This window comes from Dipodomys merriami, unplaced genomic scaffold (assembly GCF_024711535.1).
Source record: "Dipodomys merriami isolate MVZ:Mamm:240054 unplaced genomic scaffold, mDipMer1.0.p SCAF_125, whole genome shotgun sequence".
NCBI classification, from domain to species: Eukaryota; Metazoa; Chordata; class Mammalia; order Rodentia; family Heteromyidae; genus Dipodomys; species Dipodomys merriami.
Window position 1 is genome coordinate 1,247,658 of NW_027202549.1, and position 25,178 is coordinate 1,272,835.

The 25,178-nt window shown below is 50.9% G+C and overlaps 3 protein-coding genes and 1 long non-coding RNA gene across 7 annotated transcripts in view; 2 read left to right on the forward strand and 2 right to left on the reverse strand.

Annotated features, from left to right (window-relative positions):
* Positions 1–3,002: 3,002 nt before the first annotated feature.
* Clec3b (C-type lectin domain family 3 member B) lies at positions 3,003–7,382 on the reverse strand. The gene is made up of 3 exons (XM_070017582.1): positions 7,128–7,382; positions 4,732–4,830; positions 3,003–3,878 (listed from the first exon to the last, which is right to left on the reverse strand). The coding sequence occupies exons 1-3, from the start codon at positions 7,234–7,236 to the stop codon at positions 3,478–3,480; spliced, it is 609 nt and encodes a 202-aa protein (XP_069873683.1). The 5' UTR covers positions 7,237–7,382; the 3' UTR covers positions 3,003–3,477.
* LOC138824008 (uncharacterized) lies at positions 4,114–6,057 on the forward strand. The gene is made up of 2 exons (XR_011370977.1): positions 4,114–4,406; positions 5,806–6,057. It is a non-coding gene; the product is annotated as an uncharacterized lncRNA (long non-coding RNA).
* Positions 7,383–11,553: 4,171 nt separating the features above from the next.
* On the reverse strand, positions 11,554–24,755 carry Exosc7 (exosome component 7). Its single transcript, XM_070017583.1, has 8 exons — positions 24,677–24,755; positions 24,143–24,244; positions 23,763–23,857; positions 14,984–15,149; positions 14,382–14,452; positions 13,272–13,395; positions 12,875–13,030; positions 11,554–11,800 (listed from the first exon to the last, which is right to left on the reverse strand). Exons 1-8 carry the CDS (start codon positions 24,731–24,733, stop codon positions 11,696–11,698), a joined length of 876 nt encoding a protein of 291 aa, XP_069873684.1. The 5' UTR covers positions 24,734–24,755; the 3' UTR covers positions 11,554–11,695.
* Positions 24,756–24,879: 124 nt separating this feature from the next.
* Zdhhc3 (zinc finger DHHC-type palmitoyltransferase 3) overlaps positions 24,880–25,178 on the forward strand; it is a 33,200-nt gene continuing 32,901 nt past the window's right edge. For 2 of the 4 annotated variants that reach the window (XM_070017587.1, XM_070017588.1), the window contains exon 1: positions 24,880–25,174. The gene's annotated coding sequence lies outside the window, so the exon portion shown is untranslated. The remainder of the gene's footprint in view (positions 25,175–25,178) is intronic. The other 2 variants (XM_070017589.1, XM_070017590.1) reach the window with 2 other exon arrangements.

The window sequence follows — 25,178 nt, forward strand, 5'->3', positions numbered from 1 at the left end:
CCACTTTGAGCCACAGCACCACTTGCAGATTTCTGGTGTTTCATTGAAGGTAAGAGTCACACCAGGACTTTTCTTGCTCAGGCTGACTTCGAACCCTGATCCTCAGATCTCAGCCTCCTGAGTAGCTAGGATGACTGGAGTGAGCCACCAGTGCCTGGCTTTCTCTGGCCATTATGACATGCTCCCCACGGGAGATGTTTGTTGCTGTCTTATTCACCCTTTCCTTGGCTTATCCTACAGAAAGCTGTACTTGGACTCAAACTTCTCAATTCATTTGCTACCACCCAGTGTAGAAGTCATTTTTTGTTTTGTTGTGTGTGGGCAGGGTGTGCTAGGACTTGAATTCATACTTTCGTTTGGCGTGTGTGTGTGTGTGTGTGTGTGTGTGTGTGTGTGTGTGTGTGTGTGTGTGTGTGTGCTTGAACTTGGCCTAGATGCTGTTCTTGCGCATTTTTTTTTTCTTTTCTTGCTCAAGGCTAGCACCCTACTATTTCAGCCACAGCTCCACTTCTGGCTTTTTGGTGATTCATTGGAGATAAGAGTCTCATGGACTTTCCTGCCTAGGCTGGCTTTGAACTGTGATCCTCAGATCTTGGCCTCCTGAGTAGCTAGGATTTTAGTGAGCCACCAGTGCCCAGGTGAATGTTTTGGGATTTTTTTTAATTTTCCTTGTTTTTTGTTGTTGTTGTTGCTTTTGTGCTGGTACTGGGGCTTGAACTCAGAGCAGAAAAAGTACATGAGGCTCTTATCTCCAATAAAGACTCTTACCTTCCAAAAAGCCAGAAGTGGAGCTGTGGCTCAAGTGGTAGAACACTAGCCTTGAACACAAAAAGCTCAGGGATAGCACCCAGATCCTGGTTTCAAGCTCCAGGAATAGCACCAAGCAAACAAAATAACCCCACGACATCAGAGTTAACCTGGAAACATAGAAACCTCATCTCAAAAGATAGGAGAGATGCTGGGCTTACCAGTGGCTTACATCTGTCATTCTAGCCACTCAGAAGGCTGAGAGCTGAGGCTCATGGTTCAAAGCCAGCCCAGTCAAGAAAGTCCAAAAGACTCATCTGCGATAAACCACAAAGAGCTAGAAGTGGAGTTGTGGCTCAAAGCGGTAGAGTGCTGTAATCTTGAGTACAAAAGCTCAGAGACAGCGCTCAAGCCCTGAGTTCAAGCTCCAGGAATGGCAAAAAGAAAAAAAGGTGGGAGTTGGCCACAGATCTCAAATCTAAGTGGGAGCAAGCATTAGTGGCTGATAAAAGATGGGAATGATTTTTCTTTCCCATGTCGCCACCTGCTGTCGGAAACAGGTAATGCCTGTCTTCAGGCTGTCCAAGTGGCTGCTTTTCTACCCCTTGCTCACATAAAGAGCCTTGGGTATTCTCAGGAGCGTAGCCATTCACACTTTTAGAATGTCCCACTCCTACCCCAGGCACCTCTGTCCTTCTAGAAGGCTGAGGGGGAGTTGGAAGGGTCCAGAACTGAGCTAGAAGACATGGATTTGAACGAGGAATTCTATGGATTGGCTTCCTGTGAAGTATGTCCATGGCTTACAAACTGCCTGCCCCAGCCAATCAAACTGCTATCAATGATACCTCACGAAAGCCAAGATACAATGAAAAGCAGCCAGTGCCTGTGGCTCACGCCTTGTCATCCTAGCTACTCAGGAGGCTGAGATCTGAGGATCCAAGTTCAAAGACAGCCCAAGCAGGAAAGTCTGTAAGATTCTTATTTCCAATGAACTACCCAAAAAAGAAAGCTGAAAATGGAGCTGTGGCTCAAATGATAGAGTGCTAGCCTTGTCAGTCATGGGGCTTGAACTCTGGGCCTGAGCACTGTCCCTAAGCTCTTCAGCTCCAGGCTAGTTTTCTACCACTTGAGCCACAATGCCACCTCCAGTTTTCTAGTGGTTTATTGGAGATAAGAGTTTCACAGCTTTTCCTGCCTGGGCTGGCTTTGAACCATGAACCTCAGATCTCAGCCAGCCTCCTGAGTAGCTTGGATGACAGGCGTGAGCCACTGGCACCCAGCTCCTTGAGACTCTTATCTCCAGTGAACCACCAGAAAACCAAAAGTAGTGCTGTGGTTCAAAATGGTAGAGCACTAGCCTTGAGCAAAAGAGCTCAGGAATCAAGCCCAGGCCCGAAGTTCAAGCCCCATGACCGATTAAAAACAATAAAGGTGGACAACAGATTAAACTGGCAATTTGATTACCTCAGTGACAATGGGTGAGGATGAAGAGAGGAGACATACCACCCTGGCAGTACCAGTGACTGTCATATTTGGCTTCCAGATCAGCTGAGTGTGAAGAAGAAGGTAGACCGCCTAGCTCCTGGAGACATGAGCATAAAACCCCACAGCAGGCCCATGAACCTCAGAAATGACACCCCCAGCAGGAGCGGAGTGGGTGCTCCCTCTCTTCTGGAAGTGGGGACAGGGAGAGCACGTGATAAGCCTCCAGCAGATGAAAGCGAATTCTATAAAGAGAAGCTTGCGGCCTAGTCAGCCATATTGTTATCAATGTGAATTTCCTGACCCTTGATCAATGTACTGTGGGAGGTAAGGAACAGAGCCTTGTTTCCAGGAAACACACACACTTAAGTATTTAGGGGGCACAAGGCCATCACCACTGCATGGACCTTCAGCAAAGAAAAAGAGAAAACATGAGTTGCACCCTGGTGACTGGGATCCTAGCTATTTCAGGAGGTTGAGGCTCTGAGGATTGTGGTTCAAGGCCAGCAAGAGCAGGAAAGTCCTGCTGAGACACTCTTTTCTCCAATGAACCATTGAAAAGCCCGAAGCGAAGCGATGGCTCAAGTGGTGGACGGAAGGCCAGCCTGGAGCCCAGGTCCTGAGTTCAAGCCCCAGGATGAACGCTCCCCTCTCTCCCCAAGCCCCTTCTCAGATCCTTTTCCTGTCTGCAGGGCCAGATTACCTTCCTTCCTCCTCTTCCTCAGCATTCTGGAATCTTCTCCCTGCCTCTCCAAAACCCTGCACAGACTTCAGCCACTCTACAACAACTTTATTTGCAAACAAGGGGAATCCAAGGGATCCCAACATGATCATGAACAGCCCAGTCCCTTTCCCCCCCACGCCCCCATCCTCCCTGGGCCCTGGTCCTTCTTCCTCAGACTTCAGGACCCTCCTCCCTCCTTGGGCCTCCAGGCCTCCTCCGGCCTCAGGGATCCACTTCCTCCCATGGCCCCGCCCCTCAGGCCTCTGACCACGCCCCAGCCCCGAAAGCTCCGCCCCCAAAGACTGCCCACGGGTTCCCACCTCCCGAGGTCCCGCCCCTTCTCCCCACTGTGGCCCCGCCCCTCTTACAGCCACGCCTCCTTCCGGGTACCTCCCACCCGCTTCCCCCTGCCCTCTCCGCCCAGTCGTTTTGAAAGTCCCGCCCCTCGGAGCTTCCCATTGGTCCCTCCTTCTCTGGTCCCACCCAGTGACCCGCCCCTCATCCCCCCCCACCCAGCACATGAACTACACGATGGCGAACTGACAGACGTAAGGCAGCTGGTCACGGCAGCGCTTGTCGAACCATTTGCCGTTGGCGGCCCCGGCCAGGGCGGCGCAGTTCTCGGCCTTGCCGCCGTCGGGTTGCGCCGTGATCTCCGTCTCCCAGTTCTTGTAAGTGATGGGTCCTCCGGTCATGTCCGCCCAGGCGCCTTCGTGCGCCATGTCGTTGAGGCCTAGCCAGACCTCGGCCTCGCCGCCCAGGCTCTGGCGCGCGTACTCGTACAGGGCGTCGTTCTCGGAGCCCGCCTGCGGGGCGGCCAGGGTGCCCCCGCGCGAGATGCAGTCCTCGCTCGCCTCGTGGAAGGTCTTGGCCTGGCTGAAGGCCAGAAAGCACTTCATGTGCACCTTGGTGCCCTTCAGGCAGACTGGGGTGTGGTGGGTGGGGAGGGGGACCGGGGGAGAAATAGCCGTGATCGAAGGTTTCTCTACCAGCCACACCCTGATCAGGGGCAGGCCCACCCTCCTCACTCCCATTCTGCTTCATCCCTGGTAACAGACACCCCCCCACACCCCCCCCCAACTTCAGACAGGTGCTGACCCACCGTGGCTCCCCTCCCCCCCCCCAGGATGAGCAGTCCCCTAACCACAATGTCACATCCCTCATCCTATGCTACCTTGGGTCTGCCCAAAGGATAGGTCAAGACCAAGGCTTGATTATCTATCCCGTCTACCTAACCATATGTTTTGTCTTGAGGTTTGAACTCAGGGCCTGGTGGCTGTCCCTAAGATTTTTTTCTCCCCCCTCTTAGGTTAGCACCCTACCACTTTGAACTACAGGTCCAGTTCCAGCTCTGGGGAATAATTGGATACAAGAGTGTCTTGGACTTTCCTGCCCAGGCTGGCTTTGAACCGCCATCCTCCTATCCCAGCCTCCTGAGGAGCTAGGATCGCAGGTGTGAGTCGCCAGCGCCCGGCTAGCAGACAGGTCTTAAAAGGGGGAAAATCAGGCTTATGTGCCCCTAAATGCTGGATTCTGGAGCTGCAGCTCCCTTTTGGTTGGTCATCTTTGATCCTGACCTTGGTCTTTTGGGGGACCGTGTCCCAACACACCACTTAGCTGTAACCAGGCCTGGGTTTTATGCACGGTCTGGGAATGGGGGAGACAGGCCCATAAACCTGGTGACCTGGCCTGACAGGTCTGGGTCTGTCACCAGCTGGAGGCCAGAAGCCTTCGATTGTCCCTGGTGGGCTCTTTGACCAGAAGTTTACAACACTCACCTGTCTGCAGAGCTTGTTGCTCCTTCAACAGCGCCACCTCCTGGGCAAGGCTGTCCAAGCGGCTCTTGAATTCCTCGAACATTTTTGGGCCCATCGCATCTAGGATGGAATCAGGCAGTGGTAGAGACAGAGACATTCATGTTGGAGAGTCCATGGGAGCCAGGGACTGGGCAGGAAGACTTTCCAAAGAACCCCAAAGGGGTACAGGGAAAGGGGTCCCCTTAATAATATCTCAATGTGCCTTTGCTAGTGTTACACTGCTCCTAACTCCACTCCTGTGTGTTGGGGGGGGGGAAGAGGGGTTACTCCCTCACTTTTGTACTCATCAGGATTGTTGGAAAAGATGGGGGAGCTTCATAGAATTGGGGTACAGCCATCCCATCAGCTCCTAAATAAGAGCCCTGGAAAACAGGATCACAAGGCTGGGGGGGGGCATCATTTGAGACCCAGAGCAAGGGCCACTTCCCTACGCTGGAAGGACAGACCAGACCAGCAGGGCAAGGATTCCAGCCTGGGCTATGAGTGGCAGAATGTAGGTACTTGTGTGTGTTTCCCAGGTCCCACAAATGTGGGAAAATTGCTGGAGAAATTGCTCAACCTCCTTCTCTCATCTGCACCATGGGGTGTTACTATCTTTGCCCCCCAAAACAGCTAAGGGACAGTGCCAATGCCCTGACTTCAAGCTCCAGAACTGGCACACACACACACACACACACACACACACACACACACACACACACACACACAATTTTTGGTTATTTGATTGGAACAGTGGCTCACTCCTGTAATCCCAGCTGCTCAAAAGTGTAGGTAGAAGACTGTTTTTCTCTCTCTTTTTTTTCTTATGTAGTGCTGAGGAATTGAACCCAGGGCCTCAGGCATGCAAGGCAAGCGCTCTGCCACTGAGCCACCTTCCCAGCCCCAAGACTGTTTTTCTCTATCAGTACTTTCATGAACTTCAGTTAGGCACAAGGGAGCCCCAGAAAGCCCTGTAGCTCCCCCTCTCCCTTCTTTTCCTGTGTTGTGATTTTGGCTCTGATACTCTGTCTTCTCTGCTTCATTCCCTGCTCTCAGGCCATTGAATTGTTCCCTCTACCTCTGAGCCCCAGGGGGTGACATCCTTGATCTGGGGGATCGACGTTGAAAGCCAGCCCGAGCAGGAAAGTTCATGAGACTCTTCTCTCTAAGGAACCACCAGAAAATTGTAAGTGGAGCTGCGGCTCAGAGTGGTAGAATGCTAGATTTGAGCAGAAGAGCTTAAGGACAGTGCCCAGGCCTAGAGTTTAAGCCCCATCACTGACAAAATAAATAAAATACACACAGCAAGCCACACCTCTCTTACTAGCTACTCAGGAGGCTGAGATCTGAGGATCAAGGTTCAAAGCCAGCCTGAACAGGAAAAACTATGAGACTCATCTCCAAATAACAAGCAAACACAAAAAAATGGAAGTGGAGCTGTAGCTCAAAGTGGTAGATTGCTAGCCTTGAGTGCAAAAGCTCTAGGAAAGGGCTCAGGCCTTGAGTTCAAGTCCCACGACTACCACCAACCACCAGAAGATCACAGCAGGGAAAACTTAAGATTGAGATCACAAGGCACAAAGCCTTAGAGCGCCTCCTGTTGGCCTTTGAACATTTCCAGACTGCTAAGTCAAAGGATTGATACATTTTCCCTTGCCCAGGCTTGAATGCTGCACTTTGTGCTTGCTAGGCAGGTGCTTAGCCACACTTCTTTAAGATATTAAAGAGTTTGGTAGTGGGGGGGAGGGGCAGATGTTAGTTTAGATGATCTGGAAGGTTCTTCCCAACTGGAAGAGTCAGTGATTCTCAACCATTCTGCCAAACACCCTTGCTATGAAGTATTTCACTTAAGATCCCACAGACAAAGCTGGTGGCTCATGCCTATAATTCTAGCTACTCTGGAGGCTGAGATCTGAGGATCATGGTTCAAAGTCAGCTTGGGTATAAAAAGACTGTGAGACTCTTTAATGAACCACCTAAAATCTGGAAGTGGTGCTGTGGCTGAAAGTGGTAGAGCACTAGCCTTGAGCAAAAAGAACTCAGGGACAAAGCCTAGGTCCTGAGCTCAAGCCCCACAACAGAAAGAAAAAAAAATTCCACAGACAAGGAGCAGGAGGGCTGGGAAGGTGGCTTAGTGGTAGAACGCTTGCCTTGCATGCATGAAGCCCTGGGTTCGAGTCCTCAGTGCCACATCAACAGAAAAAGCCAGAAGTGGTGCTGTGGCTCAAGGGGGCAGAGCACTAGCCTTGCATAAAAGAAGCTTAGAGACAGTGCCCAGGCCCTGAGTTCAAGCCCCATGACTGGCCAACAACAAAAAAAAAAGGAACAGGATGAGGTTCTACAGGAAGATGGGGGAGAAGCCCTGAGCCCCGACTTACCTTTCTTGGCCCCAGCAGCCTTCTTGACCTTGGGAGTTGGTGACTCCGCAGTGACGGGGGTCAGGAGGTAGAAGAAGCAGAGGAGCAGATAGGCTCCCCAGAGCTCCATTCCGTGAAAAGTGGGGACTGTGGCTTGCTCTGGAAAGCACTGGCAGCTGGGGCCCAGACTGTATGTCGGAGAAGCAGCAGCCACCAGGACTCCTGTCCAGGGAAATCAAGGCTTAGCTGCAGGCTGAGTACAAAACCCTGTCCCACTCCGAGAGGTGGAGCTCAGGGTCGTTCAGGGGCCTTGCTAGGCCTCTGCTTCCTGCCCAGGGCCCACACCCTTGGCACCTTCCTTCCCAGGGCACGGAGCCAGCCCAGGCCAGACTTGTTTTGGCAGGCATGCCAAAAAGAAGGGGGGGGGGCCTAGAGGGGGAGGAAAGTTTGGGAGCCACAGAGCAAGGAACACCCACCCTGCCTACTAAAGGGAGTCAGATGGTCAGAAGTCTTGAGGATTCTGGGAAATTCCAAATAGTCTCAGCTCACAGCTCATGTCTGTCAGGCAGATGGATGCATCGGGGAGGCCTCAAACCACGTGGGCTAAGAAGGATCATCTCCCATTTGAAGGAAACTGAGGCTCAAGGAGGTGAGAAGGCTTACTCAAGCTATCCAGACATTAAAAGACAGAGTGCTGGCCAGGCGCTGGAGGCTCACGCCTGTCATCCTAGCTACCCAGGAGGCTGAGATCTGAGAATCAAGGTTCAAAGCCAACCCCTGGCAGGAAAGTTCGTGAGACTCTTATCTCCAATGAACCACCCGAAAACCAGAAGTAGCTCTGTGGCTCATATGGTAGAGCGCTCGCCTTGAGCTGAAGAGCTCAGGGACAGCAGCCCAGGCCCAGAGTTCAAGCCCCACAACTGGAAAATAAAGAAAAAAAGACAGAATGCTGGACATCTCTCCCTGCCTGATCAGTTAGGCTACAAATGACTTGTTCATTACAAGAGAAGCCTCAGCTGGAATCTCAGGAGGCTGAGATCTAAGGATCATGGTTCGAAGCCAGCCTGGGCAGGAAAGTCTATGAGCTTCTTGTCTCCAAGGAATCACCAGAAAGCTGGAGATAGAGCTGAGGCTCAAGTGGTAGAGCACCACCAGCCTTGTGCAATAAAAGCTAAGGGTTCAGGCTCTGAGTTCGAACCCCAGGACTGGCACCAAAAAAAAAAAAAAAAAGGGGTGGGGAAGAAAATACCAGACAATACCATGGTGTCAGCTTTCCCCTGCCTTCTCGAAATCTGCAAGCCTCGTTCTTCAGGCTCAGGGAGGGGCCTGTTGTGCAGCCCCAGGGGAAGGAGTCTGGCCTGGCTGGCTCCATGCACTGGGAAGGAAGGTGCCAAGGGTGTGGGCCCTGGGCAGGAAGCAGAGGCCTAGCAAGGTCCCTGAACGACCCTGAGCTCCACCTTCAGAGTGGGGGACAGAGATTTTCACAGCTGGGTCTTCTGAGACAATGTGGGGCCTGACAATTACATAACCTAATGAAGAGTGGCTTCCTGGAACTCTGGGTGGGTAAGGCAGATGAAAAATGAATGTTCTTCTTGCTGGGTGTAGTTAGCACAGTAATCCCAGCTGTGTAGGAGGCAGTGTTTTAGGAGGTTTGCGGTTGGAGGCCAGCCCACCCCTCCCTTCATTGCAAATGTTTGCAAGACCCCATCTCAATAAGCCAGGTAGAGTGTTCCACATCTGTAACCTAAGCTACAGATAGGAGGATCATATTCCAGGACCACCTGAACAAAAACAAGATGATTCCCCCTCCCCATCTGAAAAATAAACAGTAAGGACTGGAGTGTGGTTCAAGTGGTAGAGAGCCTGCCTAGCAAGTGTGAGGCCTGTCGATGCCCAGTTTTCTCTGGCTGGTTGCATTCCAGTATTGCAGTCAACTATAGTCAACTTCCACAGACCTGGTGACAAGCTGTGATGTCAGTGTGTGTGTGTGTGTGTGTGTGTGTGTGTCAGTGTGTGTGTCAGTGTGTGTGTGTGTGTGTGTGTGTGTGTGTGTGTCTCTATCCTGGGGCTTGAACTCAGAACCTCGGTGCTGTCCCTGAACTTTTGTGCTTAAGGATAGTGCTCTACCACTTGAGCCACAGCTCCAATTCTGGAATCTTTTGAGGAAACACCACTAATTGCAGATAAGAGTCTCCCAGACTTCCCTGCCCCAGCTGACTCCAACCTTGATCCTCCGTTCTCAGCCTCCTGAGTAGGTAGGATTGTAGGTGTGAGCCACTAGTGTCCTCCATCTTTCTGGTTCTAGATTTCCCACTGGCACTATCCTAGTGGCCTTCACCAGCCACAGCAGCTGGCAAGGGTAATTTTAGCCAAGAGAGTAGATTATTTCCAGGAAATGTCTGTAACTAACATCTACCCACCAGGGTATCATTACAATTCCCTGGGCCCAAAGAATGATCCTAACAAAGCCTTTAGAGGCACAACAATTAAAGGAAGAAGGCTCAAAAGACACAATGTAATTTCTAAGTGTGTGTGTGTGTGTGTGTGTGTACATGTGCGTGCCAGTCAAAGAGCTCAAACTGAGGCCAGGTGCTGACCCTGTCCCTGAGCTTTTTTGCTCAAGGCTGGCACTCTACCACTTTGAGCCACAGCACCACTCCTGGATTTGTGTGTGCACGCTCAATTGGAAATAAGTCTTTTGGACTTTCCTGCTCAGCGGGCTTTGAATTACAATCCTTAGATCTCAGCCTCCTAAGTAGCTACAATCCCAGGCATGAGGCGCCAGCACCTGTTGATGTTGCTTTCTTGAAATGTTTATATAAAGGACACAAAAGACAATGATGTTGAGCAGTGGTAGCTAACGCCTATAATCCCAGCTACTCAGGAGGCTGAGATCTGAGGATTGTGGCTCAAAGCCAGCCCAGGCAGGTAAGTCCATGAGGCTCTTATCTCCAGTGAACCACCAGAAAACCAGAAGTGGAGCTGTAGGTCAAAGTGGTAGAGCATTATTAGCCTTGAGTAAGAAGCAGCTCAGGGACAGTGCTCAGGCCCTGAGTTCAAGCTCCAGGACCAGCATACATGCATGCACGCGTGCATGCGTGTGCAGACGCACATGTGCAAGCATGCGCACACACACGCAAGCAAGCAAAATACAGCTGAGCCATTTCACACACATCTCAAAATGACCAATAACTGAAATCAAGCCTTAAAAACAAAGGCTTGGGCTGGGAAGGTGGCTCAGTGGTAGAGTGCTTGCCTAGCATGCATGAAGCCCGGGGTTCGATTCCTTAGTACCACAGAAACAGAAAACCAAGAGGTGACACTGTGGCTCAAGTGGTAGAGTGCTAGCCTTGAGCAAAAGCTCAGCGACAGTGCCCAGGCCCTGAGTTCAAGACCCAGGACTGGCAAAAATAAAACAAAAACCAAAGGCTTATAAGTTTTATTCAATCTGGGGCTCCTCTTCAGAGACAGGACAGGCATGTCATGCTGGAGACACTTACACCAGACCCTGCAGATGTGGCCTGTGGAGTCTTCTGCTTACAGTGTGTTCTATTAGATGCTAAATTCCTGTTACATCGCCTCATTTGTCTGAGTAACTACAGCATGAAGATGCCCTGGCTGAAGCTCTCCATCATGAATCAGTTTCTTCCCCAGGGCCCTTGAAGTGTGAGGCCCTCTCCATAAAGACTGAATTCTGCACAGTGAGCAGAGCAGCCGACCTTCTGTCCCAAGAGTATGAAAGCTGCGGACAATGGATGACGGCTTCTCTCAAGCAGCTAAAGCTAATCATGTTGATAGAACACGCAGGCTTATGTAACACAGAGAGTGGTTGTAGCACACAAGCAATTTCACAAGAGTGATAAGAGAGGTTGGCAAAGGACCAACATGGCTGCAAGGCCCTGGCCCAGGAGAGCTCCATGTGGCTCTCTTCCACGCAGGATGGGGGAAAGCTGGCCAGCGAGGGAGAATACACAAGGTCCAATGAACAGTTCTAATTGTTTTTGGTTGCTGCTCCTGGGGCTTGAACTCAGAGCCTGGACTTTTGTGCTCAAGGCTAGCATTCTACTGCTTGAGCCACAGATCCATTTCCATTTCCTTTTTTTTGGTCAGTTGCAGGGCTTGAACTCAGGGCCTGGGCACTGTCCGTGTACTCTTATGCTCAAGGCTAGTGCTCTACCACTTTGAGCCACAGCACCACTTCCAGTTTTTAGTGATTAATGGGAGATAAGAGCCTCACAGACTTTCCTGACTGGGCTGCCTTAGAACCTTGGTCCTCAGATCTCAGCCTCTGGAGAAGCTGGGATCTCCTAATCATTAATGCAGTGCTTGCTTGCTGCAAGTGTTTTGGACTCTGACCTGTGGAAGCCCATGGTCCCCTTTTCTCCCTTGCTGAGTCCCAAACCAAACAGCACCAGGACAGCCGAAGGACTCCAGTCAGACCAGACCAGACCAGAAAATAAATTTCATTTTACATGTATAAATGTTGTCTGCAGGTATAACAATGAAGAAAAAAACTTATATATATACAAACTTCAGTTTCAGTAAGAGAGTAAACCATGAAGTCGAGGGTTGAAGGGGCGAGAGGCCAGTCACCCGAGGAACCCCACTTTTTGCCTCTTGGGTCCCAGACTTTCTTCCTTGTGTAGAATACTCTGCAGAGCTGCGTGCAGTACCTTGCCTACACGCTTGCCGGTCTGCGGGATGGGACGGGAGTGGAGAGAAGAAACGGCTGATTTAATCGTGAGGTGCGCACACTCTGACAGGGCAAGCTCCCCTTCTGCCAGCCACCCTGCCACTCCCAACACCAGATGCATCCCAGCTTTCAAATGTTTTTGTTATGTTTTTAAAATTCCCCTCCCCTCCCTTCTTTGGTGGTGCTTACGCCAAGGTTTGAGTTCAGGGTCTGGGCACTGTTCCACTTGAGTCATAGCTCCATTTTTGACTTTTGTTTTTTTTGGAGCTTAGACTTTCCTGCCCAGGCTGGCTTTGAACCACAAACCTCAGATCTCAGCCTCCCGAGGATGACAGGCACGAGCTGCTGAACCTGGCTCTTTTTCTTGTTCTATTGGTATGATACTGGAGCTTGAACTCAGGGCCCAAGTGGTGTCCCCTAGCTTTTTCTCTCAAGATTGGCACCCTACCACAAGAGCCATAGCTCCACTTCTGGTTTTCTAGTGGTTTACTGGAGATAAGAGTCTCATGGACTTTCCTGCCTGGGCTGGCTTTGAACCATGACCCTCAGCTCTCAGCCTCCAGAGTAGCTAGGATGACAGGCGCGAGCCACCAGCACCCGGCATAGCTAGTCCCCTGGACCTATCCGATGGTCCTAGAGCTACTCGACAATCCCTCTGTGATTACCTGAGAAAAATGAACCAGATCCACCTGACTGCTCCAGGCAGTTCAGAGAGAAGGCTGAGGGGCATGTGTGGGATGAAGGCCTGGAAAAGTCCAAGGCCCTATAGGGGCTTCTAGCCCCAGGTACAAAAGTGAAGCAAACAGCTGAAGTACTGGGGTGCTGCTGAGGGCTTGAGCCAGGGGATACACCAACCACTTCATCTGACTCCTGAGATCCCCCCCTCCCCATTACTCTGCCAACCTGGGACATGCTCCCCACCCCTCCACTCTCCCTGTAAGGGACAGGAAGCAGCCAACCAGGGGCTACCTCCAGTCCAGGCCCCGCCCTCCCTTGGCCCCACCTCCCAGGCTAGGTCAGCAGACATCCAGCCTATCAGCTCTTTCCTAAAGCACCCTGCTCCGCCCCCCCTTACCTCCATCATCTCAAAGATGCTCTCGGGGTCCAGACTGCCCTTCCCCACTTTCCTCATGCACGTTACCGCTCCCTTGCTGGTCACGGACAGCAGCAGGCTGGCCAGGGAGCAGGCTTCCTCCTGTAGGCTGGCATCCACCACGTGCCGGCAGCCGATCTGCAGGGTCAGGGTGGCACAGGACTCATGGGGGTGGGTAAGGAGGGGAGGGAAATGCACACCCAGGTTCACCCCACTGAGGGTGCGGCAGGGAGATCCATACAGGTCAAGGTCTGGCACCCACTTTCTCCCTCAGATCTCCTAAGGGTAACTGCTCAGCCTATGAAGCAGTCCGCACAGGCGGAGGCTGGAGGAGCCCCCATCTGAACCGGAGGAGAACCCCCCGAGGACAAGCCTGCACCTTGCACAGGGTGACGATGCAGGGGACGTTCTCCACACCCAGTCGGATGCAGTCATAAGGGTCATCAGACAGTTCGATGTCCTTGGAACCCTCTTCGTCCATCAGGACATGAACCCTTGGTATTCTGGAAGCAGAAACACAATGAAGACTTCTACTTACAGGGAAGAGGAACCGCTTGTTGGTCGTGGGGCTTGAACTCTGGGCCTGGGCTCTGTCCCTCAGCTCTTCAGCTCAAGGCTAAGCGCTCTACCACTTGAGCTACAGCGCCACTTCCTATTTCTGGTGGTGCATTGGAGATAAGAGTCTCATAGACTTTTCCTGCCCAGGCTGGCTTTGAACCTCGATCCTCAGATCTCAGCCTCCTGAGTAGCTAGGATTATAGACATGAGCCAGTGACACCAGGCACAGCTTTTTTTTTTTTTTGGTCAGTCATGGGGCTTGAACTCAGGGCCTGGCCACTGTTCCTGAGCTGTTCAAGGTTAGCGCTCTACCACTTTGAGCCACAGCTCCATTTCTAGCTTTCTGGTGGTTAATTGGACATAAGAGTCTTATGGACTTTTCTGCCTGGGCTGGCTTTGAACTATGACCCTCAGAGCTCAGCCTCCTGAGTAGCTAGGATTACAGGCATGAGCCACCAGCGCTCAACAACTTAAAAAAAATTATCATCCTCTGGTAGAAACTGGCTCCCGGCGAACTCTGCTTTATAGACCAGCACAGGTAGCTCATGTCTGTAATCCTAGCTATTCAGGAGGATAAAGATTGTGGTTTGAAGGCAGCTTGGGCAGGTGAGACTCTGTATCTCCAACAAACCACCAAAAAGCAAGAAGTAGAACCATGGCTCAAGTAGTAGACTACTGGCCTTGAGCAAAAAAGCTTAGAAACAGCACTTAGGCCTTGAGTTCAAGCCCTAGGACCAACACATAACACCCACATGCAGAAAACAAAAACAGGGTCTTGTGCTTTGTGCCTGTGTCAGCCTCAGACTATGACTGTTCAATTTGTCCTATTTCCACCATTGCCTGGCTTCCTATTTTACAGCAATAGAAATTTCCTGTGTTCCACAGTCAGTTCTCTGTAGGACCCTTGGGGCTGTGTCCGGGAAGATTTTACCTTGTGTTGAAGAGAGCAGCCTTCACAGCAATAGAAATGGCATCAAACAAATTTCCTCCGCATTCTAGCAGCTAAGGGGGGAGAGAGGAGGAAGAAAAACCAAGGATCAATTTATTACTGTTAGGACGACCTCTCTACGACAGATTCCTAATTAATGCTGAGTGCTTATTGAGAAAATAAATGTAGGGATCCAAGGCAGCTGGGCACCAGTGACTCTTGCCTGACAACCTAGCTATTCAGGAGGCTGACATCTGGGTAACACAGTTCAAAGCCAGCCTGGGCAGGAAAATCTGTGACTCTTTAGCTCTAATGAACCACCAAATAAGCCAGGAATATAGCTGTGGCTCAAACAGTAGAGCACCAGCCTTGAGAAAATAAAGATCAGGAACAGTGCCTAGGCCTTAAGTTCAAGTCCCAAAACGGGTACGCGTGCGCATGTATGCATACACACTCAGACAAAACAGGAGACCATTTTTTCTCGGGTAAAACTCATGCTGGAGGTGCTAAGATCCATGGGAAGAGGGAAAAGCAGGGGGAAGAAAGCAGGCCAGGTGGACCCCAGCAAAGGTGCAGTGTGGCTGGTCTAATAGCAGGACACTTACCAGCACATCCACATAAAGCACCCAGCAATGCTCCCGGGGGCTGATGCAGAGCGCCTTCAGGTCCACGCTGCTCTTATTGTTAAAGGTCCGGTAGAGAGTGTTGGCAATCTCCGTGCCAAGGTCGTCCCCGCCTCGACCTTCAAATTCAGGGGTGGCGTTGGCTGAACTACACAGAACAGGAAATTGCAAAGCGACATGAGCTGAGTGCTCACACCTGTCATCCAAGATACTCAGGAGGCTGAGATCTGAGGATCGGAGTTCATTCGAAGTCAGCCTGGGCAGGAAGTCTGAGACTCTGATCTCCACTAAACTACTCAAAAAGCCAGAAGTGGACCCATAGCTCAAGTGATAACAGCACCAGCCTTGAGTAAAAAAGCTATGGGCCAATGCTCAGGCCCTGAGTTCATGTCTCAAGTACCAGCACACACAGCCCCACAACAAAAACAACTAACTGAAAGCTTTCCAGATGTAAACATCAGCATGGCCAGGCTTTATTCTGGTTTCTCTGAGGAATGTGGAAGAGTCTGGCGCTGTAAGGAAAGTCCCTGAGGGCTTGGGGGCAGCTCAGAGATAGAGTCTGGCCTCCCACAGCAGGAAGCCCTGGGGTTAAGCATTTGGGATTAAGTCACTGGGAGGAGAAAAAGATGGTTATTTCCCATTGGTGAGCTTCTACACATACACAATATCCCAGCGCCGCGTTGGATGTGTCTGTGTGTGATTGGCAAGTGTTATCAGAAGCCATTTTTAGCCAAAAAAGAAACGAGACTGCTATGGGTACAAGTGCCTCAGCTGGTAATAATGAACTCTTACCTTCAGTATATAGACCCTCTTCTCCCAGAGGCTCAGAATCTGAAGTCTGGCTTACAGAGTTGTCATACTAAGCACAGGATACCTACTTTTGTTTTTTATTTATATCGTATGTGTGTGCGCGCGCGCGCGCGTGTGTGTGCGCACGCACACTCGTGCTGATCCTAAGGCTTGAACTCAGGGCTGAGGCCCTGTCCCTAAGCATTTTTTTTTTCTTCTCCACTTCCAACTTTTTAGTGGTTTACTGAAGAAAAGAGTCTCATGGACTTTCCCACCCGGCTGGCTGTGAACTGCGATCCTCAGATCTCAGCCTCCTGAGTAGCTAGGAAGACCGGCATGAGCCACCAGCTCCCAGCTTCATGCCTAGGTTTTAATAGCAGAACCATGGTATATGAACTTTCCTGGGATGATTTACGTGACATGAAATCCAGAAGAGAGCCAGATGTCGGCCTCTGATTGATCCTGTTGGAAGTAAGGAAAACTGAGGCCGCAGATTATGTAACTGGTCCCAGGTCACTTGACCAGCGCGTGGGGAGCTAAGTTTCTAGCCTGGAAGACTGTACTTGCCCTGCTAGGCTTCCCTGCACTGTCTCCTGAACCGGTGCTTCCATGTATCTGACCTGTTGTTGAACATCAGCCAGCTCAGCTTTTCCTTAGGCTTACCTCTGCCTCAAGCTAATGAATTCTCATCATGGACTTTTACCAGGCCACAAATGTAGTCAACAAAAACAGCCAAATGAGATAAAAAGCTCGGTGCCTCATACCTATAATCCTCTCTACTCAGGAGGCTGAGATGTGGGGATCATGGTTCAAAGCCAACCCAAGCAGCAAAGTCCAGGAGACTGCTATCTCCAATGAATCACCAAAAGCCAGTAGTGGAGCTGTGGCTCAAGTGGTAGAACACTAGCTAGCTTTGAACAAACAAGGAACGGAGCTCAGGTTCTGAGATCAAGTGTGTGTAATGGTATATGTGTGGGAGAGAGAGAGGGAGAAAAGAAAGGAGAGAGAGAAAGAGGCTGGGCACTGGTAGCTCATGCCTGTCATCCTAGCTACTCAGGAGGCTGAGATCTGAGGATCCCGGTTCAAAGCCATCCTGGACAAGAAGTCTGTGAGACTCTTATCTCCAATGAACCACCAGAAAACCAGCAGTAGCACTGTGGCTCAAAGTGGTAAGAGTGCTAGCCTTGATTGAAAGAGCTCAGGGATAGTGTCCAGGCCCTGAGTTCAAGCCCTATAACAGACAAGAAAAAAAAAAAAAAAGAGAGGAGCAAGAGAGAGAAACAGACTAGTAATCCTGGCTCCCTACTCAGACCCTTTCAGGAGGGGTGTGGCTTTTTTGGGCATAAAAGCAAGTGCTTTCTGCACTTAATTATTACCAAAGCAATACTGAGCCTTAATTTTTAAAAAACCACCCAAAAAACATGACTCATCCAAAACTGTGTGAAAAACAGCTTGCTGAGTTGGATGAAGTCAGGACACTGTTCCTCCCGGTTCTCCAACCCTCCCCACCCTCCTGACTCATCCCCCCCCCCCCCACACCCCTACTTGGCACCAAGCTGGGTTAAAGTGGAGTAGGCGGAGATCAAGGCCATATCTCTGATCTACCTGGAATAAGACTAAATACTAGGCCCATTGTTGCTTCCTTGTAATCAATCCAGCCTGAAAAAAAATGGAGGCAGCCTCACGAACAGGCCAGGGTACAGCAGGAAGAGTGACTTAGCTAGCTCCCCAGGCAGGGCTAACGGGGAGCCAGTTCATCCCTCCCCAAGTTAGAGTTACCTACCCAAGGTTGATTCATTCCTCTGTGCATAAGGAGATTCCTTATAAATGAATACAGGAACCATAGTACATTCTGAACCTTTCACTCTCTTCTTCCAGGTGAAGTTTCTGGAAGTTTATTTGGCACTTCTAGAGGTTTCTGCAGACTTCCTCTCTACTTTGTCCCCACCCCAGCCCTTCAGGCTTGAATGGGGCCCCTTCCAGCAGCAGTAACTAGTGGCTCCATCCACCAACATAAGTTTCAAAGACTGGTTCGACTGGGGACCAGTTGTTTGTGCCTGTAATCCCAGCCCCTGAGAGACTCTGAGACTGGCAGTTCAAAGCTAGTAGCATGGGCAGTAAACTCAGTAAAAAACTGCCAGTAAACTCAGAAAAAGCCAGAAGTAGAGCTATGGCTCAAGTGGTAGAGCACTTGCCTTGTGGAAAAGAAGCCCAGGGACAACACTCAGGCCTTGAGTTCAAGCCCCAGGACTGCCACCAAAAAAAAAAAAAAAAAAAAGGATTGTGATGCATGCTAGACCCTTAAAACATCTATGAGTGAAACTAAGTTAAAAAGCCTCTGATGCACACATGTAATTCCAGCAGAAGTAAGAGATTGGAAAGTCTGAGACCAGCCTGGGCTGTACAGTAAATCTGACATCAACCTAGATTGTATTAGTAAGCCCTTGTCCAAAACAAGAAAGCCCCAAAAAGCTGAAATAAAAGTAACAGTAAGCTGAGGCCGGTGGCCCACACCTGTCAGCCACTCAGAAGGCTGAGATCTGAGAATCGAGGTTCAAAGCCAGCCTGGGCAGAAGAGTCCCCGTGAGACACTTCTCTCCCATGAACCACTCAAACACCAGAAGTGGCGCTGTGTGTCATGTGGTAGAGCATTAGCCTTGAGTACAAACAGGCTCAAGGACAATGCCCAGACCCTAAGTTCAAGCCCTACAAGGGAAAAAGTAAAAGAAAAGAAAAATAACAATAAAAAAGGCAAAAAAGCAGAAGCAAACCAAAACAAGCCCAGGTGCTAGTGGCTCATGCCTGTAATCCAAGCTACTCAGGAGGCCAAGATAGACGATCACAGACAGGAAAGTCTGTGACACTCTTATCTCCAGTGAACTACCTGAAAATCAGAAGTGGAGCTGTGGTTCAAAGTGGTAGAACAAGTCTTGAGTAAAAAATGCTCAGGGACAGCACCCATGCTCTGAGTTCAAGGCCCACGACCACCACCACCAACAACCACCACCACCAGCACCCTCTGAGAGAGGTAAAACTAATCCTAAAACAAAAGGTCAGACTCCTGGCAGGCACTGGTAGCTCACACCTGTAGTTCTAGCTACTCAGGAGGCTGAGATCAGAGGATTGTGGTTCAAAGCAAGCCGGTGTAGGGAAGTCTGTGAGACTCTTCAGTTAATCACAGAGAAAAGCTGAAAGTGGTGTGGTAGTTGGTCAAGTGGTAGAGCGCTAGCCATGAGCAAAAGGAGCTCAGACACAGGGCACAGGCCCAGGACTGGCCAAAAAGTAACTCAAACTCCACCACACGCCACCTAGTGGTAGCCCATGGCAGCACACAGCTCACTCCATCCCTATCTCCCTTTGGACTTCAGGTGGAAAGCACCCTCCACCTATCTATCTAGCAAACCACAGACACAGAGAGAGGTTATATTATCTGCATCCAGGTCCTGTTTAGTAAGAGTACTTCTGGGTATCTCAGGAGCAGGATTAGGGTCAAATAGGCCAGCACCTTTTTCACAGGGCTTCGAGATATCAAGACAGTCCACATTCCTAAGAATAACATAAATGTATCATTTCATGGGGACAAAAACAAAAAAACCCAAAGGGAAAAGAGTCAGCAAGAAAGCAATTAGCTGGTAGAGATTTCCCTAGTACTGGGAATTTGCATAATTAAGACCTGGAAGTTGCTGCTAAGGAATTAAACTAGGCCCACAGGGACTGGTGGGACCCCATTCTAACACTAATTACTTTGTCCCCTTGGGTAGCAGCTGTTTTCAAGCTATGGACCCTGTTAATCTGAAGCTCTCAGGCAGGAGGTCATGGTACTGCTGGGGGCCATAGTTGTTCCTCTAGAAGCCATTCCTTTTTACTGAGCAACAACAGAAGGACCAGTCAGTTTGTACAATCAAGAGCTACACCTTTAAGACGCAGGTGATACCAGGTGCTGTTGGCTTATGCCTGTGATCCTAGCATCTTGGATAGATCTGAGGATTTCGGTTCAAAGCCAGCACAGTAAATAAAGTATGGGAAATTCTTATCTCCAGTGAACCACCAGAAAACTGGAAATAGAGCTGTGCCTGAAAGTGGTATAGTGCTAGCCTTGAGCAGAAAAGCTCAGGGACAGTGCCCAGACCCTGAGTTCAAGCCCCAGGACCAACCAAAAAAAAAAAAAAAAAAAAAAAGGGTCTCAGGTAAAGTTCTGAGTGTTTGGCAGCCTGTTCTACTTCTGCAGGAAAAAGGGTTTGTGACTCTCTCCTGGAGAGTGTCCCTCCAAAACTGACACTAACCAAGCCACTTAAAAGATGTTGGGTGTGCATGGCTCACACCTGTAATCTTACACCACTTAGGAGGTTGAATTTTGAGGATCATAGTTTGAAGCCAGGCAGACAAATCTGAGACTCTTATCTCCAATGAACCACCAAAAAGTTGGAAGTAGAGCCATGGCTCAAGTGGTACAGCATCAGCCTTGAGCAAAAAAGCTAAGAGATAGCGCCCAGGCCCCAAATTCAAGGTCTCAGTACCTCTGCATGTATGGGCATGCACCCACACGCCCAAACACACAAAAGCCAACGTATGCAGCCTTGAGGATTGAGAACTCCCTAGACCTTGCTGGGTCCCTACAAAGGAGGGAAATAAATGAGCAAGCAGCCTCTCAGGCCAGCTAGGAAAGCCACTTCTAGAAGCCAAATCTTGGGAAGAGATAGCCCAAGGGTTCCTTTTACCACACTGAAGTCACCTGCTTTTATAGCTAGGATGAAGAAGGAAGGAAGAGCAACCAGCTAGCCCAGGGTCATGTTCAGACACAGAGCCAAAATAAAACACCTCCAGTACCACGCATTCAAGTGCAGCCTTTTCTTTAGTGTGTCCGAGCCGACTACCTTTGTTCTACCCAGGGTGAATGAGGCAGAAGATAATGAAGGGGAAGCAGAGCAAAGCAAATTACAGTCCTTGGCACAGTGTGTCTGCTCCCCATGGGCTGTTCTTTGCACTGAAGTAGGCAGATCAAGGCCAGGAGAGGCCTTCTGCTTCCTACAGGAGCAAAGGATGGTGGTCTAAGTTGGGGACACAAACAAGGTCACTAGCTTCTACACTAACCCTCAAGGATGGGCCAGTCCCCCTGGACAACTCAGATGGTGAGAGCCTCTGAGCAGAAAGAGACTGTTTGCTGGAAAGACGAACAGGAATTGGTTTTGGACCTCCAAACCCAGTATCCTCTGACACATTGCAGGTTGCATGAAATAGAGTATATGCCAGGCACCGGTGGCTCACGCCTGTCATCCTAGCTACTAAGGAGGCTGAGATCTGAGGATAGAGGGCAGGAAAAGTCTGTGAGACTCTTTATTTCCAATAAGCCACCAGAAAACCAGAAGTGGCGTTTAGAGTGTTCGACTTGAACCAAAGAGTTGAGGGACAGCGCCCAGGCCCAGAGTTCAAGCCCCACGACAAAAGAAAGAAAAAAAGGAAGGAAGGAAAAAAGGAAAGACAGTATAAATTCAAAGTAAGACAGCCCTGAACTGACCTTCTAGGTTATGGAGAGCCTGAGAAAGTTGTCTCTCTCTTCTATGAATTCCAGTGTCATTTCTCCCACAGGAGTACTATAAAGTTCAATTAGCTAGCCAGGTGCTGTGGCTCATGCCTGTAATCCTAACTACTCAAGAGCCTGAGATTTAAGGATCAAGGTTTGAAGCCAGCCTTGGAAGAAAAGTCTGTGAGATTCTAATCTCTAATCAGAAAAAGCTGGAAGTGAACCTGTGGCTCACCCTTGAGCAAAAAAGAACTAAGGGGGCTGGGAAGGTGGCTCAGTGGTAAAGCGCTTACCTTGCATGCCTGAGGCCCTGGGTTCGATTCCCCAGCACCACATAAGCAAAAAGAAAAAAGCCGGAAGTGGCGCTGTGGCTCAAGTGGTAGAGTGCTAGCCTTGAGCTGAAGAGCTGAGGGACAGCACCCAGACCCAGAGTTCAGGCCCACGACCGGACCCAAAAAAAAAAAAAAAAAAAAAAAAAAAAGAACTAAGGGATCAGAACAAATAAACAAATCCAAATTAAGCTGGGCATTGGTGGTTCATGCCTGAAGTCCTAGCAACTCAAGAGGCTGAGATCTGACGATCGAGGTTCAAAGCCAGCTGGGGAAGGAAAATCTGTGAGACTCTTATCTCTAATTAAGCACCACAAAAGCCAGAAGTGGAGCTATGGCTCTAGTGGTAGAGCGCTAGCCTCGAGTAAAAAAGCTCAGGGACAGCAGCATCCAGGCTGAGATCAAGCCCTAGGACCAGCCCAAAAATAAATAAATAAATAGAAGGCTGGGCACTGGTGGCTCATGCCTGTAATCATAGCTACTTAGGAAGCTGAGATCTGAAGATCATGGTTTGAAGCCAGCCCAGGCAAGAAAGTCAATGAGACTCTTATCTTCAAGAACCTACTCAGAAAAAGCTAGAAGTGTCACTGTAGCTAAAGTGGTAGAGTGCTAGCCTTGAGCAAAAGAAGCTCAGGCACAGTACCCAGGCCCTGAAGCGAAGATGAACTTACTGTATGAAAATGGGTTTGCCTCTGTGGAGAAAAGGGCTGTCATAGAGACAGGAGCAGAGAGTTACTTGTGAGGTTGGCCCCAGCTAGCATCAGGGACCAATCTCTGAGTGCTCCAAGGCCAAAGTAACTGACAGGAGTCTACTGTGCCCAGATTGTGTTTTATGTTTTTCATGGTTTAGTGTGGCAATTGTACGTGGCAAACAGAAAATGCCTATGGGACTTGTCTCCACTAAAATCTGAGGTGCTGTCTCTGGTGGGCTTTCCTGGGCAGAAAGGGCCCAGAGAAGCTGGTGTGTTTCCACTGCTATATTGTTTTGCAGCCACAAATACAGTGCCGTGTAATAAGTTTGGAGTTTCTCTGGCATATCTCTGAACGTGAAGGGAGGTCTCGGGAATAGCAGTACTACATGCCAACACCTGATAGGCGCCAACGGAGACCAGCTGTCAACACATATGTTCTAGACGTAGACACTGAGAGGAGCCAGAAACCAGTAAAAGCCCCAGTCCCTAGAAGGGGAGAGAGGTAACATTCCTCAAACCTTTCTTGGGAGATAGCTAATGGCCATCTGTTTGTCCACTCTGCCTCAACTTCCTCTGTATTACCACAGTTATTATCTGCATTGTTAGGATAGACATTTAGGCACAGAGAGGCTGACTATACAGCCTGAGATCCAACAGCTAGCAAGAAAAGGAAATGACCTTGTAGTCCAGGGCTGGCTGTAGACAACAAACCTAGACTCTTGCCAACACCCTTGCTGCCCGTCTGGGAATCACCTCCTTGGAATGTCAGGCTGCTTGGCTGACCCTGAGCCTCATTTGGCAAGCAATACATGAGCAGTTTTCTGCAGAGTTTGAGCAGGAAAAGTAATGGGGCACTTATAACCCAATGAATCCTATGTATCCGTGTATGATACATTTTCAAAGCACCACAACCCCTATCTTGTCATCTGACCCTCATAACACTGTGCTACCTGGCTGTGGACTGTCTTCCTTAGACAGGGAAAGTAAGGCTTAGCAAGGCCAGGTGTCCAAGACAATGGTAGGCAGCCCTAGTACCTGGCACAAAGGAGAAAAATCGGTAAACTAAATGAATTGGTTTTTTGTTTCCTTTTGTTTTTCAATGCTGGAATTGTCTCATGCTGTGGCTTGGCTTTGTCACTCAAGGCTGGTGCTCTACCACTGAGCTATACCTCTACTTCCAGAGGAGTCTCATGGATTTCCCTGCCTAGGCTGGCTTTGAACTGTGATACTCAGATCTCAGCATCCTGAGTAGCTAGGATTACAGGGGGTAAGCCACCAGACCCGCCCCCCCCCCCCCCCCCCCCCCCCCCCCGCTGATAACTGAATGATTAAATGAAAAATAGGAGTACTCTACAGGAAATCAGAAGTCCCTTTCTGAATCTTCCATCTTTTAAATCGTCTCTCTTTAAAACCATTTTCCTGGTACTGACCAGTCAACAAAGAACTCCAGGTAGCCTTCATCCGGTCTCTCCAGCTTCGGTGTCCCCATTTCTGCTTTCACTCCCACCAGGATGTCTGTGTGGCCCTGCAGACATATAGAAGAAGGTCCTCCCTCACTCACTCAGCGCTGGCAACCAGGAACCAGTGGCCCCTCCATTTCTCCACTGAAGGTCCCAGTGTCAGGACCTTAGAACGTGGTGTTCGGAGATGAGCAGCCCCTGAGTTCTGGCACAACACTGTGAATTTGGCTTGGATCATGGAACTCTCCAGGGGAAATTCATACGGGGGAGGGCGGGGGGAGACCTCATAGAGGGTTCCCTAGGGTTGACCCAACCTCTCTCCTCCTGGACAGGAGCACCTCAGCACTTACCAGCTTGACCCTGGCAGACCCGCTGGTGTTGGACACGACATCCGTTTCCACCTCCACACAACGGTAGTCCTCACAGCCACGGCCGTCCACGCGGAGATCTTCCTAAGTCCAACCAACCATCGCCTTTAGCTCTTGATCATGCCCCTAGTTATTGGCGGGCTGCTCGCTGATTGACGGCTAGCGCTGGGGATTGAATTCAGGGCCTGGGCGCTGTCCCTGAGCTTTCCTTTCCTGTTCTTTTTTTCTCTAGGCTGGCACTCCAGCACCTGAGCCACACGCCTCCATTCCCAGCTTTGGGGGGGGGGGAGGCTCTTTGAAGATGCGGGGGGGGGGGGTCTCACAGCCGCTCCTGCCCGGGCTGGCTTTGAACCGCGATCCTCCGATCTCAGCCTCGGGAGTGGCTTAGCCGGGATTGACAGGCCCGAGCCCCCGGCGGGCCCGGAGCCCTTCCTCCCGGCCCACCCGGAGGAGCCACCAACCCCTCCGCCAACCCCCGGCCACGCCCCGGGAGACCCGCCAGCGCCGCCTCGCTACCTGAACGCCGTGCACGATGTACACCTTCTCCGCCTCGCTCAGCGCCACGGACGCCATGGCGCTCGGGGGCCCGCCTCGCCGCGTGACGCCATCAGCGCGCGTCGCCGCGCGCGCGCGCGACGCTCCGCCCTCCGCCCCGCCCCCCGGCGCCGGCCGCGCCCGCGACGTCATCCCCCTGCGCGGCGGCCGCTCCCGCAGCCGCCGCCGCCGCCGCCGCCGCCGCCGCGGCCGCCTCCACCCGCCCCGGCTTGCTCCATGGGCTGCTCCTGGCCGCCGCCGCCGGGGGTCTGGCCGAGTCCTGGGAGCCGCGGCGCCTCGCGTCCCGGAGCCGTCACCCTCGCCGGAGGCCGAGTCCCCAAGTCAGCCCGAGACCACGAGGACCACGACCACGGCGGCGGCGGCCACCGCAGCCACAGCCGCAGCCGCCGCGGGAGCCGCCGCGGGAGCCCCGCTCCCGGGGGCCACAGCGTGGGGGACCCCCTCCCCTCAGGTTTCACGGTGA